Below are 18,494 nucleotides of genomic sequence, written 5' to 3'. Positions count from 1 at the left end.
ACCCCCCACCCCCGCCACAAAGCCAAGGCTTCCTGGATAGTCTAGAAGGTTTACAGGACAAAAATGGTTACTAAAGTTACATTAGGTCATACAAGCTGAGCACCCCTAACCTGGAAACCTGAAACCCAAATACTCCAAAATCTGGAACCTTGAGTATAACATGATGTTCAAAAAGTTTCAGATTTTAGATTTGTGGATTAGGTAGCTCTGCTGGTAAAATGCCTGCAAATAGTCTAAAATCTGAAAACTTAGAAATCTGAAACTTCTGATCTGAAGCATTTCAGGTATAGGATAGTGAATCTGCACTAGCTTCTAGTTATTTTTAAAACTGTCAAAGGATGAAAGAAGTCTACCCATTCTTCTATCATTTCTATTTTCAAAAGGAAAGAGTTATGGAAGGAAACCAAAACTCAAGAGTAAATATGGATACAGCGAATATTATAGGATTTCTAATTATATCTTGCAATTATTTAGAGTAAGATGCCAACTAAAGATCAGTGTTAGAAATTAAAAAAATAATTCCCTAACATGCTTACAAATAGAACCCAGTTTCTGTACTTGCGTCACAATTTAAATGATCTTTTGCTTTCCCCTGTAAAGGCTTCCTCACTCATAGCCCTTCCTGTTGGAGACTGCCATTCTTTCATATACCCAATCCTCCCCCACATGCTTTTTTTCTAAGCCAGGAAGTATTACCTCAGCCCTGTATGCCTATGATGCTCAAATTCTCAACTAAAGGGTCTGCATTTTATTCTAATTGTACAGCTCATTTGAGAATGCACATTTTCTTTGTCCTTGTTTTTTATTTATTTTGCTTTACGGCTTCTTTTTTTAATTTTTTTTAATACCTTGATCTTTCTTTCTTTCTTTATTTATTATGTGGTGCTGAGGATCGAATCCAGAGCCTTGCCTGCACCAGGCAAGCACTCTACCGCTGAGCCACAACCCCAGCCCTTCATGGCCTCTTTCTTTGTGGTTCTCATTGTAAATGACCTCAAATTCACTGGTGATTGGGAATGGCGTAAGTAACTAAACAAAATAATCGTGTAAGACTTCTTTCTTAAAATACATATATGCTTTCAGTTTTAAGTATAATCACCTTGGTATCAAGCCAATATATCAAAAGCAACATATTCTAAATGGAACTTCCCCTGCCTCAAACCTGCTTTACAGTCTGTTCCCTATTAGTAAGTTGTCCAAATTAGAAGCCTCGTAATTGTTATCAAAACACGCCTCATTTGTACAATCAATGTATAATCAGACACTTGCCTGTTGATTATATATCCAACTTAATATTCCTACTATGTCCATTCTTTACCTCAATTACCTTAACAGCCTCCTATGGGCTTCCATGCACATGGTCTATCTCCATATAGCTAAAGTTATTTTTCTATGTCCATATGGCCACTAAAGTTATCTTTCTAAAACTTACATAAACCCAATCCAGTCCCATCCAACCTCTTGATAACCTTCACTCTGACACTATCACAACCATCATCCATCCAAGTCTTATCCCACACACCACAAGGACTGAACAATCTTTATCATGTGTTGACCTTGAGAGTCCTGACTCATGTTATTCCCTGTGCCTAAAATTATTCCTCACACTTGAATCCTTCGACATCGAGTAAAAGCATTATAGCCTCTCACCTTAGTTCCATGGCACTTGACCTATAAATCCTGTCACACATATCATAATCCATCATAATCATTCATGTACATCCACCCTTTCCATCTCATCTTGAGATTCTCAAGGACAGAGAAGTTAAGGACAGAAGTTACTCATCTCCAATATTCAGCAACATACCAGGCACACAATAGGCTCTCAAGTATTTATAAAGTGAATTAATTAATGTGTATGCAGATAACTGGTTTAATACAAAAGTAAAAAAAATTGAGTAACTTATCCCTCTAAGTTATCCCTCTAAAGGGATAACTCAGACTGTGAATCATCCTGAAAATATCAATCCTGAATTTTCATGAGGCAAAAAATAACTAAATTTAAAACCTATATTATACATTCTCCATTAGTAGGATAACAGTAATAAGTAAGCACTTTGTGATATGATAAATACACACTATGGTTTTGTTTACAAATTCTGGTTCCCTAAGGCAGATCATAAAAACTCGAATTTTTGCTGCTTTTCTCTGACCTACCTTGTTTGATAGTACATGTTAATATCCCTATGTATAAGGGGTTCTGTTCCTAACTGGGAAGATGGAATGCTGTACAGACAGGCCAAGAAAAATCTGAACAGACAGGCCTTGCTCAGTTTCCTACCCAGTCTATCAGAATTATATATGTGAAGGAGTCTCCAAAAAATCTAAAAGGACAAGGTTCAGAGAGCCTCCAGATAGCTAAAAATGTGGCGCTTACTGGAAGGTAACAGAGAGGGCATGGAAGCTCATTTTTCCCATAACTCACACTATGCATCACCATCCTTTGTAATATTCTTTATAATAAACCAGTAGACATAACTATTTCTCTGAGCTCTATGAGCTGCTTAAACAAATTCATCAAAGCAGTGAGTCAGAAGCACAGATAAAACTACAGGGGGCTTGTGATTGCCATCTCAAGTGGGGAACAGAGGGCTGCCTTGGGGAATGAGCCCTTAACCTATGGGATCTAACAATATCTCTAGGTAGAGAGTGTCAGAATTCAATTGAAATACAGGACACACAGCTGGTATCTGATGCAGAATTAGCTGCTTGCTAACCGGTAAGGGGAAAAACTCTCATACTTTTTAGGATCACAAAAGTAACTTGTTGTGAAAATATAATGGGATAAAACAGTTTGAGTTGATTTTTCCTCTATATCCCCAAATTTTTATGACATTTACTTTCCTATGAGGTAGACAGGACAAATATTATAATTCCCATTTTATAGATGAAAGAGAAAACAGTTCACATGACTTGCTCAGGGTCAAAGTTAATAAGGTTTAGATCTAGAACTAAACAGTCATTCCCTAAATCCAGGTCTGGTGTCTGTTTTGCTATTAAAAATTCACCATAATCTGCAAACTCTTGTTCTATCACCCTTATCTCTTCTGCAAAGGGATTAAAACATAATTTTTAACTAAAAGTCAAACTGCAGAAAAATAAAACAGCCATGTTTTTGATCTGAGGTCAGGACTAACCTGTTATCCTTGCACACAGTCACTTTGTCTCCCCCAGGTATCAGCTTCTTCTGTTCAATTACTCCATAGCTTTCTCGGCAGATCTACATTTAAGGCAGAAAAGACATGCTTCAATTCTGTTTACCTCTTACCTTTCTAGAACCCAAATTACTGAGACACGCCTTCAGAACAACTTTAACTTAGTGGCTATTATCTCAGAAAATTCATGGGAGAGGATTAAGAATACGAGTCAGAAAGTGTCAGCACCTTTAAAAACAAATTTTAAGTTACAGAGTTGACAATAAATGTAATCTATAAGAAAATGGCATGAACTCTAGAAAAGAAAAACACTGGCTGTGTCTGAAGTAAAGAGAATTAATGCTTTTATAATTTTCCTAAGTGCACAGATTAACCCTTTATCCAACATACTTACTGAACTCCTATAACACAAGATACTATGAGTAAAATAATTTGATTCAGGGAAATCTAACTTTGTTGTTTAATTTGGAGAGGAACTAATGTTAACTATGACTTTTAAGCATGATGAAAGAGAGACATAATTTTTGTTGTTGTTGTTTTTTGTTTGTACTGGGTGGTTGAACCCAGGGGCACTTAACCACTGAACCACATCCCCAGTCCTTTTAAAAACATTTTTATCTTGAGACAGAATCTTGCTAAATTGCCTAGGGTCCTGCGAAGTTGTTGAGGCTGGCTTTGAACTTGTGATCCTCCTGCCTCAGCCTCCTGAGTCACTGGTATTGCAGGCATGTACCACGTCATCAAGCCACATTTGCTAAGTACAGGAATTCTTTTTAAATTTTTTTTGTAGTTATAGATGGAAAGTATACCTTTATTTTATTTGTTTTTAGGTAGTGTTGAAGATTGAACCCAGTGCCTCACATGTGCTAGGCAAGTGCTCTGCCACTGAGTTATAGCCCCAACCTAAGTATAGGAATTCTTACTGTGAAATTGAGGCAGAAAGTTTCCTCAACGTCTTCACCAGGGTAATCCAAAAGCTCTTGAAGACTCCTAATCATAGAATAACAAAAGGAAAAGAGGCATATCAGGCATTGTAATAGAGTTTTTAAACTCACTTATATGTCCAGAATGTTTGCGAGGAAAAACTAAGCAAGAACATTCTAGACAGAACATCGAGTTTAGACTAACAGAAAACTATGTACCTATGAATTGAAGACAATTATTCAGATGGATTTTTATATGACATACTTGTGTTCTCTTAACCCTGGTATTGCTTGGAAGTATATACATGAAGATGTGGTACTAAATGGTCCTAAAGACTGCCTTCTGCCCATTTGCATTAGTAAAATAATCCAACCTTCATTTAAAAAAAAAAAGCCAGAAATTTACCTCATCAATTTTGGAATATTAATAGTGGCTATGAGCTATAATCTCAAAAGACACAATCCCAAACACTGTAATCTCTAATGCTGAAATCCTGAAAGATCAAAATCTCTAATGTCTAAAATTCCAAAAAATATAATTCTGAAAAAAATAATTTTAAAAATTTTAGGGCTGGGGTATAGCTCATTAGTAAACATGTTTGCCTAGTATATGCACAAGCCCTGGGTTTGATCCTCAGCACTGCAGGGAAAAAAAAATTAATGAAAGTATTTATACACACATTTTTAAAAAGCCAATTTGATTGATTGTGGTGCTGGGGATAGAAACCAGGGCCTCATGGATGCTAGGCAAGTGTTCTACTACTGAGCTACAAACCCCAAAATCTAAGATATTTATTTGTACTTCTTTGTTTGAGAAACAAAAACAGCACACTTTACACACAAAAAAAACAAATTGGCAATAATGCTCATATTTTTGCAAGCACACATACTCAAATAAATAAAAAAAAATTTGTACAAGTATTATAGTTACAAGAAAACAAAACATTTATAAAGATATAGATAAAAAATGACGTATATAAACAGATTATGATGATTGGTAATTATGAGCATCCAGCTTTATAGCTGCAGCCATTTAAACTATGGTAACAGAAAACCTAAGTCTTTTGAGGAGATGGATCAAAAACTGCAATGGGTCATCACTACATTTACAGCAACCCAAAGAACTAAGACTTTGAGAAATTTACAAATGCAGGTGAGCAAAAAGGAGATCTCTTCATTTACTGAGGAAATTTCAAGATTTTTTATGTACATGCAGAATGCTAACACAATGTCAATGTTGTGATAATATACTTTCATGGAGTCCAATTTACAAAAAATTGCATAAAATGAATAAACTCTCGAAGTCTCTGCATGATTTATACATACAGTATTGGAAATTATGCAATGATGAAATATACATAAGCATAGAGAATTGTAAAGAAAATCATGCTGACAACTTAAAATAGTGGAGGGGGGCGAAAAAAAAGTAAAAAAGCCTGAAGGCTGCAGGTATAGGTCCTAGAGTCCTGAGGCCAGTGAGCCTACAGTTCTACTGTCCCATCTCAGAACAGCTGGCTCTCAGTACCTGTTCTCTCCAGGGCCCATCCCTACCAGTGGCTGGCTTGGCCAATGCCCACCCACACTGAGGGCATATCTTTTCCACCTCATCCACTCAGACACACATTAATCTCTGGAAACACCTTCACAGACACATCTTTACCAGGTTCCTAGGCATTCATTATGCCTAATACAATGCAAGTATCCTGCTGATGACTGAAAATGGACTAAAGCCCGGGAATGTAGCTCAATGGTAGAATGCTTGCCTAACATGCACAAGGCACCGGATTCAATCTCCAGTAGGAGAGAGAAAGTAAATGCATTAATTATATTCCAGAATCTAGATTTCTACCCATCCCTGTTATATTGCTTTCTTTCTCTTTTTTTTTTTTTTGGCCTCAACAGGAATTGTGGTTTTCAGGATTTCAATCTTCGAGGACTGAAATTTTCAAAATTTTGGACTTTGGGGACTTTACCATTCAGGTTTATAGTTTTTGGCATTATGGTTGGCACCACTTAATGGCTTATTAATGCAATAGGCACTATATCATAAAGATACTTTATTATCTAATAAATGAACTAATGAACACTGAAGAAACGTACCTTTTTTTTTTTTTTTCGTAGTACTGGGGATTGAACCCAGAGGCATTTTAGAACTAAGCTACATCCCCAGCCCTTTTAATATATTTTTTAAAATTTTGGTTGTAAATGATGTGTACAATACCTTTATTTGATTTATTTATGTGGTGCTGAGGATCAAACACAGACAAGCACTCTACCATTGAGCCACAACCCTAACCCACTTTTAATTTTTATTTTGAGACAAGGTTTCATTAAGTTGCCCAGGCTGGCCTCAAACTTGCCACCCTCCTGCCTTAGCCTCCTGAATTTCTGGGATTACAGAAGTGCGCCACCATCTCTGGCAAGAAAAAAAAATGTACTCTTAAAAGAAGAATGTGTTTATATCAATAGTAATCATATCCCAACTCCCAAGGAAATACATTCTTAAAACCTCATTCACACTTTCTTCTTTAGTGAGCTTCTCTCTTGCAATTCGATCAAGAGTTGCCCAGAATGAAAATTCCTAATGTGGAATTTAATCTGTTACCAGGTTAACCAGCCAAAATCATTACTTAAAATATATAATTCTCAGCCAATCTGGCAAAGCAAATAGCACACACTTCTGTCATTCTCCAGCCTTCTCTTTTAGTAATCAAAAAATTAACACTGCCTGGTTCTTCTCTGCCTTTTTTTTTTTTTTTTAATTCCTTCTAAATTTTCTCTTTCTAAGTGTTCCAACCCCTCCTACCCTTGATGATTTCTCAGTTCTGGTGTTTGTACCAGAGATGTTAACAGTCTCATTTTTACCTTAAAGACCACCTTCCTTTTGCCATAAAAGATGATGTTCTCTCCCTGCTAAAGCTGTCTTTTTATGTACTTGATCTTATGTTGACTAAAAATCAATATAGAGCTGGGCATGGCGGCACACACCTGTAATCCCTGCAGTTTGAGAGACTGAGACAGGAGGATCTGAGTTCAAAGCTAGCCTCAGCAATTTAGCGAGGCCCTAAGCAATTCAGCAAGACTCTGTCCCTAAATAAAATATTAAAAGGGCTGGGGATGTTGCTCGGTGATTAAGCACCCCTAGGTTCAAAACTTGGTACCAAAAGAATCAATGTAGAGAAACTCAAGAATACAGGGGGCTTTAAGATTCAGAAAGAAAATGACATAAGAGCATGGCCTCACTACTTTGTAAAATAGTCTGATAATTTCTCAAAAGGCTAAATATAGAACTATGAACCAAAAATTCCATTCCTAGTATATACCAATAGTAATTAAAACTTATGTCTACACAAAAGCTTATACACAAAAGTTCACAGCAGTATTATTTATAATAGCCCCCAAATAGAAACAACCTAAATGTCCATCAACTGATTTATTTGGAAATTAAAAATGAAATAAAAATTCATGCTACAACATAGATAAACCTTGAAATTATGCTGTGTGTATGCATATATGCAGAACCACATACTGTATGATTCCATTTATGTAAAATAGCCAGAACAAGCAAGCTGACAAGGCAGGAAGTAGATAAGTGGTTGCCTAGAGCTGGAGTATGAAGATGCTCATAGATGATGACAAAGGAGTGCCAGGTTTTGTTGTTTTTTTGTAGGGTGATGAAAATATTCTAAAAGTGACTATGGAATGGTCATAAACTCTGGATATAATAAAGTCACTGAACTGTATTCTTTAAATGGATACTGTATAGTAAGTGAATTACATGCCAATAAACTTTTGTTTTAAAGTCTCCTTTTTCAAATATTCCCTCTGTTTTCTCTGTACTATGACAAGTTTCAAAAGGTTCAAATATTTGTTTTAGGATAAGAAAGCAGAGATGTTGTCTTTCTGGGCAGCTATAACCTCTTTTATTTTTTTCCTCTGTCCTTAAAAGTGATAAAGATAGTGCTTCTAGAAACTAGCTGTGCGGCTACAGCTTAAGCAAAGCACATACAATGGACTATGAGGGTTCCATAAACTCAAACTTATGCATATGGTACTTTCAGCCTTTACTCCCTGAGCCAAAGGCAATTAAATCAGTTCCTCACACCCATCTGCATATCTTTTAGCTTTGTACCTTCCTTCAGTGGGTGACAGTTCCTTTAAATCTTCCAAGCCAGGTTTTACGTTCAGTAATTTTTTGTAAAGAGCCAACGGGAAATGGAGATCAACCACGGTGGAGTTGTAGATAGCTAGTCCACAGGTTATGCCAATCAAGTGAAACCAGTTGTGCTCTACAAAACACTTTTAGAATGTACATAAATGTGTTAAAAAATAAATGCAGCATTTGCAGCCCTTAAAACACTCTACTATTTACCTGAAAAGTTTCAGCATAAAGTAATAAAGATCACATTCATATTTAGTTACTTTCAAGGCAAAGAAACACCCCTGACATCTACTATCCCCAAAAGATGCAAGGCAGACAAAGTCAAGCATTTATGGATCTTCTAGTGATAAAGAGAACAGCTTACAGTTATCTAGAGCACAGTTATCCACAGAACTCTCAGCAATGATGGAAATACTCTATTTTATGCTGCCTGTTATGGTAGCCACTTGCTACTAAACACTTGAAATGCAGCTGGTGCAAAAGCAAATGAATTATTATTATTTAAGTTTAATTTAAATTTAAATTTAAATAGCCACATATGGCAGGTGACTACCTTTTGGGACAGTGAAGATCTGGGGATAAAACTCCGGAAAAATAAATAAATAAATTATAGACTGAATGAAAATGGCTTTTAAAATTTTGCTTTCCTACTAAATTTTTAAAAATAAAATATGTCTATGTGTGCATGTTAATCAATACACATTGTTATTAAAATACAACATTTGAGTACTGACTTTTCACACATCACAAAACCAACTTCTTTGTCACACCATATTCCTTTTTCCCTTCATGGGTAGTAAGACCTGAATCTTACTTACTGGGAATGGCAATGGGGTTCATGGCTGACAAAATGCAATATGAGGTCCAGACAACAGGCAAAAAATAAAGATTGGATACATTAGATATTTTAAGTTCTTTTCTTGAAAATTTATTTCTTTTAAATTATTATTTCTTTACTATGCTTCCCTTTCCAAGTTAGAAACCAGGGCTGGGAATGTGGCTCAGTGGTAGAGCACTTGCCTAGCATGCAGGAGGCACTTCAAAAAGCAAACAAATGATAAACAAAGAAAGTTTAACGCAATCCATTTGCGACATTATGAACTTACTGTATCTGAAAACCACAAGAGATGTGAATCCTGATAGTAGGTAAACATTCCATAGATGGGATTCAAAAGTTCTTTTAACAACAAAAGAAAGAACTCCTTTGTAACACCACCAGCATCAACTGCTTCTTCCCCATCAAAGATTACCTTAAAATCATGAAAATAGAGTTAATATTTCAGGTAAATCTATGACAAGTTTCATCTTTTTTTTTCCCTCTTTTCAGGAAGATTCTCTTCTAAGGTCAGGACAAAGAAGGAAGACATAATGGGCTATAACCAATGCAAGGAAAACTCCAAGGTATATCCGCTGGTGACGGCTGCTGGCATAAATGTTTAACAAGGCACTTATAGATGCACACAATTTTTACTAGGTGCTCTTTAAGATACAAAGAAACTCAGAAGTTTAGCACATGTTCACAGAAAGTCTACCATAAGGTGAGTAAGATAAACATAAAAGAAGCACTAAGTTGGGCACAGTAGTGCACACATGTAATCTCAGTGACAGAGGAGGCCGAGGCAGGAGGATTGCAAGTTCAAGGCCAGCCTCAGCAACTAGCAAGACCTTAAGCAACTTAGCCAGACCCTATCTCAAAATAAAAAATAAAAAGGACTGGGGATGTGACTCAGTGATATAGCACCCCTGGGTTCAATCTCTGGTATCTCCCCACCTCAAAAAAAAAAAAAAAAGGCCATTTTATTTTCAAAGAGTAAAATATATAATAAGAAGTAAATGTTCTGGAACACAGAGAAAAACAATGGTAAACTTGAGTAAAAGAATACTTTCTGAAAGAAATACTCTCAACAGGATTCTTGAAGCATGTGGAAAGGAGGAAGGCATACTAAGCAGAAAGAAAGAGGGGCTCCATGAATGGCTATAAATAGGCATGTTGGACCCATAATGGTCATTAAGAGTAACAACTACAGCAAACCAACAAATGACACTGAGTTTACCACATGCCAGGACTTAAAAAGCTATTAACCTAAACTTCAAAACAACCTTATGTATAAAAATTATCATCATCCCCATTTTACAGATAACAGCTCAGGTTCAGAGCTAACAACAATATTTGAAATAGCTTATACTGTGGATGTATTCAACTCTGTCTAAAGCAGGACAAGAATAACGGTGGGGACAAATACTAGGACTCTGATTGCACAGATGCCAGCAGGAGACAACTCAAACACACTACAAAGCAAGAACGGCCCCATCTGGGTTAGTGATTGAAAACAGCAATAAGAAGAAAAGGAGCATCTAAATATAAACCAGAAGTTGTAGGAAGAACAACTAGGCAAATTGATGGGACTTATTAGACATTTTGAAAAGCATAACAATATTATGGAAATAATCAGTTTCATTTCTTGCTTATTATGTTTCTAAAACCAGTGTTTACAACAGGAGTGGAAATAAAGATATGGAGATACTTTTAAACAACTTGAAATAACTAGAACATCTACTGTACACCAAGCATCATGCAAAGCCCTAGTAATACAATAAGGAGTAATACAAACATGTATGATCTAAGGGAAAAGATAATTTCTTCATTTAATAAGTTTAGATTGCTAAATTTACCTATCTTCATAAGTCCTGTACACAATTTCACACCTTTACATTTTCCTATTTTATCTTCTCTTAAATCTCTAACAATCAAATCTTCCTAGGTACCCAGTTGAAGCTCTATTTTTGTTGTTGTTGTTTGCTTATCTTTAGTCTAAAGAGAGTATAAGAAAGACAGCAGAAACAAAGTCCTTTCATTCTTTGAATAATCCACTAGTATTTTTAATCTGATGTTACATTGAGATGTTTGGTGATTTGACAGGAGGAAGTGATAAAATTCTTGTAAAATGAAAGAAAGTAATGATTTCACTTCACAATTTTAATAAGATCTTTGCTGTTTTCACTGCTTAAAGAAAACTTATGAAGGTATTTAGAGAAATACACTAAAGCAGCTCACTTTGAGAGGCTTTTTCAAATCAATATCAGAATGAATGCTCAACTCTCTTAGGGCATCACCAACGAGGTTATTCCTGCGAACGTGAAGGACCAGGAAGGGGCTTCTGGCCAGCAGAGGCTCCAGAGTGAGAAGCATGAAGACGTTCTGCAGATTGGCTCCATTGACTGCCACCTGGAACAGCATGCCCAAAACACAATTACTCAGAGTACCCCTGTGGGTGGGAAGAACAACCTGCTATGCCTTGGCATATGCTCAGAGAGGTACAGCCATAGAGCAAGCTGTGCCTTGGAACCAGAGAAGGCTGACTGCATTCTTTTGTCTCCCACCCACTCCTTCACTTACACATTTTCAAGTTACTTATGTTCACACAGCATACAAGTCTTTCTTACCTGGCTCAGATTAACTGAAACAGTCTATGAATCCTATGATCTATAACCAGGTCCAGAGGAGTGATTTAGATTAACTGATTAAGACTAAAATACCAATGTGCTTAAAGAAACATGGCAGAACAGGTAAAGCCATGACTTTTAAAAATGGCAGGAAAGAAACCTAATAATCACTAAAAGGTTAAAAAGTTTTCATTTTGACAAAGGCATCCATTTTTCTGGGAAGGCTTTAAATTGTCAATGTCACGGATATATCACTACAAAAACAGACACACATGAATAGACAGAAAGGCAAAGGTGGAGAGACAGAAAAATAAATGAAGGTACATATCCATCAATAGTAGGAACTGGAAGATTTTGATTGCAACTTCACAAACATGTTTGTAGACTTACAAAATCAATTATGTTTTACCAAAAAAAGTATTAAAATAAATTAAATAAATCCCTATAACTTAGGTTTCTATTTAATAAAGATCACCAAACTCCACTTAATTATTTCTTTCTCTGTCAGGAGTCAATAAGCTATGATCCCACGGATCAAATGAAGCTTGCTGCTTGTTTTTTGCATATCTCTCCCACTAAAAATGGTTTTTAAACTTATAAGTGATCAGAAGAAAAAAGAAAATCAAAGGAAGGATAACATTTTCTCATATAAACATATATACAATTCAAATTTCAGTGTAGATAAAGTTTTGTTCAAATACTGCCACTTACTCATATTTATTCATTTATTATTGTTTATCACTGCTTTTGTGTAATAACAGAGATGAATTGTGTAACAGAGACCATACAGCTTTCAAAGTCTAAAATATAAACTATGTGGCTTTTACAGAAAATATCTGCCACCCCTGATCTATATAAATGTGCATTCATATATGTGTATTAAAAATACATATAAGAGGATGTGAGGCGAAGGGGAGGAAAAAAAATAAGAGAGAGTGAGATAAATGAGTTATGGTAGATGGGGTAGAGGGGGGGCGGAGAGGGAATAGGAAGGGGATAGGAAGGGCAGCAGCATACAACAGACACTTGTTTGGCAGTATGTATAAACGTAGCTGTATAATCAACACGATCCTGCAATCTGTACACGGGGGGAATAATAAGAATTCATACCCTATTTGAAACAAATGTATGATATATGTTATGTCAAGATCAATGTAATGTTTTGAGCAACTAATGAATTTCTGATGTTTAAAAAAAAACAAATTGAGGAGCTATGGGATTGATAACATTGAAGGGGTTTAGAATATGCCACCCCAAGGTGTACCATTTTGGTCTGTTGACAGTTTTGATCTGAAGGTACAAAAGAAAGAGAAGATATAGGAAAAGCTCTCTGATTTTTCTCTTTCTACCTAGAAGCGAGTCATATTTTTCTCATGAGAAAGGAGGAGAGGAACATCCTCATCACTGAAGATTGGGAGTTGATGCTGAAATGGATCTACTTAATAACTCTTATGGCTATTAGTTTCTGCCATGTAATTCCTAGTCACTATCCCTCAATTTACTTTCCTTAACCCAAGGTCTGTTGTCTTGCCACATTCTCACTATTTATTATTTTTTAAATCTTAAATAAAATATTTAAGCTTTGGGGCCTAAATATAAAATTACTGAAAGAAAAAGTAGAACTTTTTTAACAGTTATAATGGAATCCCACCCAGATATTCCTTTTAGGAAAATTACAACGATGTCTAGAACTTAAACAAAACACACACACATAGTAAAAAGAGGAAATAACTTTTTTAAACATGATACCTGCATCTGTAGTTCAGCATCAGTCTGCAACATTTTGGTCTTAGCTTGGGCATCAAAAATGAAAGGATATGAACAAAGTGTTACAGCATCCTAAAATAAGACATAGTATTGGCAGTATTACAGTATTGTACAGAGAATACTATTAGAAAAATATATAAGTAAATTTTAAAAGAATCATTTACCTGTATTATAGATGATCTAGCCTTCTGTGTAAAGAAAAAAAAAAGTCTCTTACTTGGATTATAAAACCTGTTTCTTTTAAGCAACATATTATTATTATTTTAGTTGTATATAGCACACATAAAAATAAAACAAAGGTATTGTGTCTAAGGATAGAACACACATGCCAGGCAAGTGCTATACTACTGAGCTACAACTCCAGCCCCTAAAACCTCAATTATTAACCCCCCAAATGTAAACTAAAAAAATAAAATATATAGCCAGGCTCAGTGGCACACCCCTGTAATCCCAGCAGCTCAAGAGTCTGAGGCAGGAGGATCTCAAGTTCAAATTCAGCAACAGCGATACACTAGGCAACTGAATGAGACCCTGTTTCTAAAATACAAAATAGGACTGGGGTTGTGGCTCAATGGTCAAGTGCCCCTGAGTTCAATCCCCAGTACCCAAAATAAATAAATAAATAAAACATAACCTATCTGACCATTCAGCCATCGAACTAACACTACTTCAACAGCTGGCTACATTTCAATAGAAAAGAATAGATGCTTTGATGGACACAGAAAAAGAGATAAAAAATTTTTTTAAAGTTTTAAAGGATCTTTAAAGGCCATTTCACTAACTGTTTATAATTCACAGCATTAATAATGAAACCTAATTCTAAAACAGGTGATTCACAACCTTGATTTCACAGGTTAATTTTGCTGGGTAAATTGAGTTATCTCTTATTTGAAAAACATTTCAAAAAAATGTTTTGAATTTTTTTAGGTTTTGGAATATTTAGACATATATAAATGAGAAATCTCAGGGATGGTACCCAAGTTTAAACATGAAATTCATTTGTTTCAGATACATCTTATAGGCCTAGCCTGAGGTAATTGTGTACAAGTTTCACAGTGCAAAAATTTCAATTGTGACATCATGTTGGCATTAAAAAAGTTTCATAGTTTTGAGCAACTATTTATTCAGATTTGGGATGCTGAACCTGTGATAAAAATTACATTTTACTTTTAGCGTATTCCATGTTCCATCGCACTCACATAGGAGAAACCACGTTTGTAGAAAGAAAAGATATCCTGGTTCAGCACTTAGACCAGTACTTTGCCTGTGGAAGATACTCCATGAACATGTGAATGGATTTTTGTGGGTAAAGAACTTAACAAATACGACCACAATAAAGTATATCTAACAGGTTATGTTTTAGTTTCATATGTCAGATAAAAGAGAAATCTATTGTGAAAATTTGTCAAGTTAGTAACATTTGTTACATAATCTAACAGAAACAACAACAAAAATATTGACAACATAGACCATATATTGATCTGTACCAATATTTCTCCAACAAACATAACCATGGGTTTGTTCTGAAATCTGAAAGTTTTTTTTTTTTTTTTTTTTTTGGTACCAGGGATTGAACTCAGAGGCACTCAACCACTGAGCCACATCCCCAGCCCTATTTTGTATTTTATTTACAGACAGGGTCTCACACTGAGTCGCTGAGGCTGGCTTTGAATTTGCAATTCTCCTGCCTCAGCTTTCGGAGCCACTAGGATTACAGGTGTGTGATACAGCACCCAGCCTAAGAGTGGTTTTTTTAAAAATGATTTCCTAAACATAATACAAACACATTCTGAATGACTTCCTCATAATTATGTTACCACACAATTTACATTTATTTTAGTGTCTACCGACAGTGCCACATAAATACTTAATTGTTCAAGGGTAATGAGAAAAGCAGTCTTGCCAGGAAAATGCTTCACTTTCAAAGAAAAGGCCAGGCTTGCTGCATGAATGAGGTTTAACAGCAGATGAGAGGAGAAAGGAGCTGAGTCATTCCAGGCCGACAGGCAGTGAAATTTAGGAGCTACACCTGAGAGTGTAGGTGCTCCCCATCCACAATGCAAGAGTGGTTAGGTTTTACCCTCCACATGAAGTCAGTGAGGTTAATGTGCATTTTATTCATTTTAATAATTGTTTAAATACCACATGAATAAGAAATGTAAACTTCCTTTTGTGTTTATATCAAAGGAACTTAGGTTGCTTTTGCCAAAAGCAATGACACTGGCCTGCAGGCCAGTGGGAAACTAAAAGCAAGATAAACCTGACATTTCTACCTTCATTTTGTATCTGTCTCCTTGATTATTTGAATGTTGGGTCAGGTCCCTGATCAGCTCTGCATGTGGGCATGTTAATGACTTATGGAGTATTATACAAGGTCATGAAGCTGAAATTTACCTAACTTATCTTATTCTCCTTTCTAGACCGAGGACACCAAGATAAGAGTAAGATATTTTCAAGATTTGCACGGATGTTTCACTGCCCAACCTTTGCAGTGGCACCTAGAAGTCTCTAGTCATTGCCCTAAACCTGCAATCACACTGAATTCCAGGAACAGAAAAACCCTGGAGCCAGACTGCTCCATATTGAGATCACCCCCCTAAATGGGAGCATTTACCCCATGACAGGAAGAGGCTGCCCCTCTAAAGAGAAGTAGTCACCCCCATAGAAACCTGATTGCCTACTCGAGGGAACCAGCCACCTCACAAAACCATTCCATGGCCTGCCTGGTCATGTATGATCAACCAGGCCATGGCCTGACCTGTATCACTTACGTGCTACCAGCTAGGCAAACCACTCAGCCACACAAGCCTACAACCCTGCTTTGTTTCCCTTTTCTATAAAACCTCAAAAAGTTTGTCAACTCCTTGATGACAGATCTTTGGTCACTGTACCCCTTTCTCTGTTCTTCCCAGAAAGACCACACTGATTAAAGCTCCTTTCTTGCACTTTGATTGGCACATTGAGATGGGTGGTCAAGCTTAGTCTGTTGAGACTACCAGAGGTGGGGCTTTTGCCCAAGGACTCTCTGATAAGATTTATGCATATTTAAATAAGATCATTTAAAGGCAATTTTAATTAAAATCTACCCAGTTAATCCTTTAGAACTAGATGCCTCTAGGGATCATGGAACATTTCTTTAGACTAAAAAACAATCATCACAGACACTTCCAGTCCAGTGAGACCAGGTATGGACTCTTGCCTATATAATCCAGGTCAATCAGACTGACTCTCATACCCTACATATCCAATTACTTTGAATTTAAGAACTGGACATACTTAAAAACAACAACTATGCTATAACATACTACCATGGAAAATAAAATTCTTCAAGTTTAGGTACTTACAAAAGATCCTGGGAAATTCAATTAAAACTGATACCAATATTTAGGATTTTCTAATTCTTCTCAAGAAAAATCAGTTTACTATAAGCATTGTTTGTTTATTCTCAAGGGAGACGTTCTTGAATGTATGTTGGTATATAAGACAAGGTAAATATTTGAACAATTTGAACGTAAAAAGTGATGTATAGGAGAAGTAATAATGAAATTGGCTAAGGTAAGGACATAACTATAAATAATTTCCTTAAATAACAAAGTGCTCAAGTTGTTTTTCCAGAATCCACTCAAGGATAGTGCAAAGCCATCTTTTCAAGAATGGACATGCACAAAAGCTACCAGCTCACTAGTCAATGACATTTGACATCACATGCTCAAAATCCCCTATGCCAAACATAATTCCTCCCAAAACAGGTCCTCTTGACCTGTGAAGAGGAATGAGGACTGTATGCACCTGCACAAAAGAACCCTAAAACTTCCCCTTCTAGCCAGCTTCTCCTCTCTCACTCCCTATAAACTCCACATACCAACTTATCAGGGCAGAATATCTGAGCTTACACCTCCTAACCTCCTTCCTAGTTATCTGTACGAAAAAGCTCTTTGTGTGTGCGTGTGCATGTGTATGTGCGTGTGTGTGTGTGTGTGTGTGTGTGTGTGTGTGTACAAAAACTGGTGCCATGATATTGGCTTCTATGTTCATCAGGCACTGAGCCTGTGCTTGGATATCACTAACATTGACTACAAAAATACCTGTGGCATTACAGGGTCCTAATATACCTCACATTTGTAAGTACTGGTATTTTTATTGGTGTAATATATTACTTCAGCCATCAGCAGGAGTTATATCTATCTCTTGGCTCTCTCCAGTCCCATTCCTGTTCTGATTCTTTACCATCCTCTCCCTGTGCAAGCCCACCGCAAGCCTCCCTGCCCACCTTTAATACCCACCTTTGGCACTTTTAGTCCCTCTCATCACCCCTCACTGATTCTTCCCTATTCCCCAATGTCAAAGAACCCAGTTGGAAGGTTAATCTCTCTACTAGAAAAGGAGAGGAGTTAAATTGAGACAGGGTCACCATTCTCTCAGTGAGGTGGGTTGGCTGGAATGAAATTCCAATTTCCTCAGATAGGAGCTAGTGCCAAGGCCAGAGAGAAGCTACCCAGAGTTGGTGATCTAGAGATGTCTGCAGGGGATCTACCAAGGCAGGCAGAGAGTCAAGGTGCCAACTCTAAGGAAGGCAAAGGAAGGAAGAGTACTCAATCAAAAGAAGTTGCAGATCTAGATGAAGGTCGCTCTATACTCTATAATTTTTTATAAGTCTATGAATTTTTATATTTGAAAAATAATTTTACTGATTTTCTTTTATAAAGGTTGACTTTAAGAAATTGTATTAATACTGGCATTTCTCTATTATGTGAAATGAGTCTGAATGATGTTTGTGTCACTACTGCTGTTTTTAACCTAGAAACAAACATACACAGGCTGATCGGATATGTGATCACCTCATACAAGGCTGTTTCTCATTCACTGCCCCAAAATAATTCTAAAGCAAAGTTAGTGGACCATATTTCAAGGGTTCTGACCCAAAATGGGGTTGCACTGTGACCTAAATTCACTTTTGAAGTGTATGAAATAGAAGCAAGTGAGCAAGTAAATGGTATAGAACTGACAAACTAAGAGTAACTCTTTTTTTTTTTTTTTTTTTTA

The 18,494-nt window shown here is 36.4% G+C and overlaps 1 protein-coding gene across 1 annotated transcript in view; it reads right to left on the bottom strand.

Annotated features, from left to right (window-relative positions):
* The window catches only part of Herc3 (HECT and RLD domain containing E3 ubiquitin protein ligase 3), a 135,713-nt gene that overhangs the window by 39,384 nt on the left and 77,835 nt on the right, over nucleotides 1–18,494 (bottom strand). Inside the window, exons 17-23 of the mRNA XM_048813856.1 lie at nucleotides 13,616–13,639; nucleotides 13,434–13,523; nucleotides 11,296–11,466; nucleotides 9,347–9,490; nucleotides 8,211–8,377; nucleotides 4,079–4,145; nucleotides 3,138–3,220 (exon numbers count right to left, since the gene is read on the bottom strand). Coding sequence (XP_048669813.1) covers nucleotides 3,138–3,220; nucleotides 4,079–4,145; nucleotides 8,211–8,377; nucleotides 9,347–9,490; nucleotides 11,296–11,466; nucleotides 13,434–13,523; nucleotides 13,616–13,639 — 746 coding nt within the window. The remainder of the gene's footprint in view (nucleotides 1–3,137; nucleotides 3,221–4,078; nucleotides 4,146–8,210; nucleotides 8,378–9,346; nucleotides 9,491–11,295; nucleotides 11,467–13,433; nucleotides 13,524–13,615; nucleotides 13,640–18,494) is intronic.

Source organism: Marmota marmota, unplaced genomic scaffold, assembly GCF_001458135.2.
Source record: "Marmota marmota marmota unplaced genomic scaffold, marMar, whole genome shotgun sequence".
Classification (NCBI taxonomy): domain Eukaryota; kingdom Metazoa; phylum Chordata; class Mammalia; order Rodentia; family Sciuridae; genus Marmota; species Marmota marmota.
Note: the sequence above shows the minus strand (reverse complement) of the source record. Positions and strands in the feature narration are given on the sequence as shown.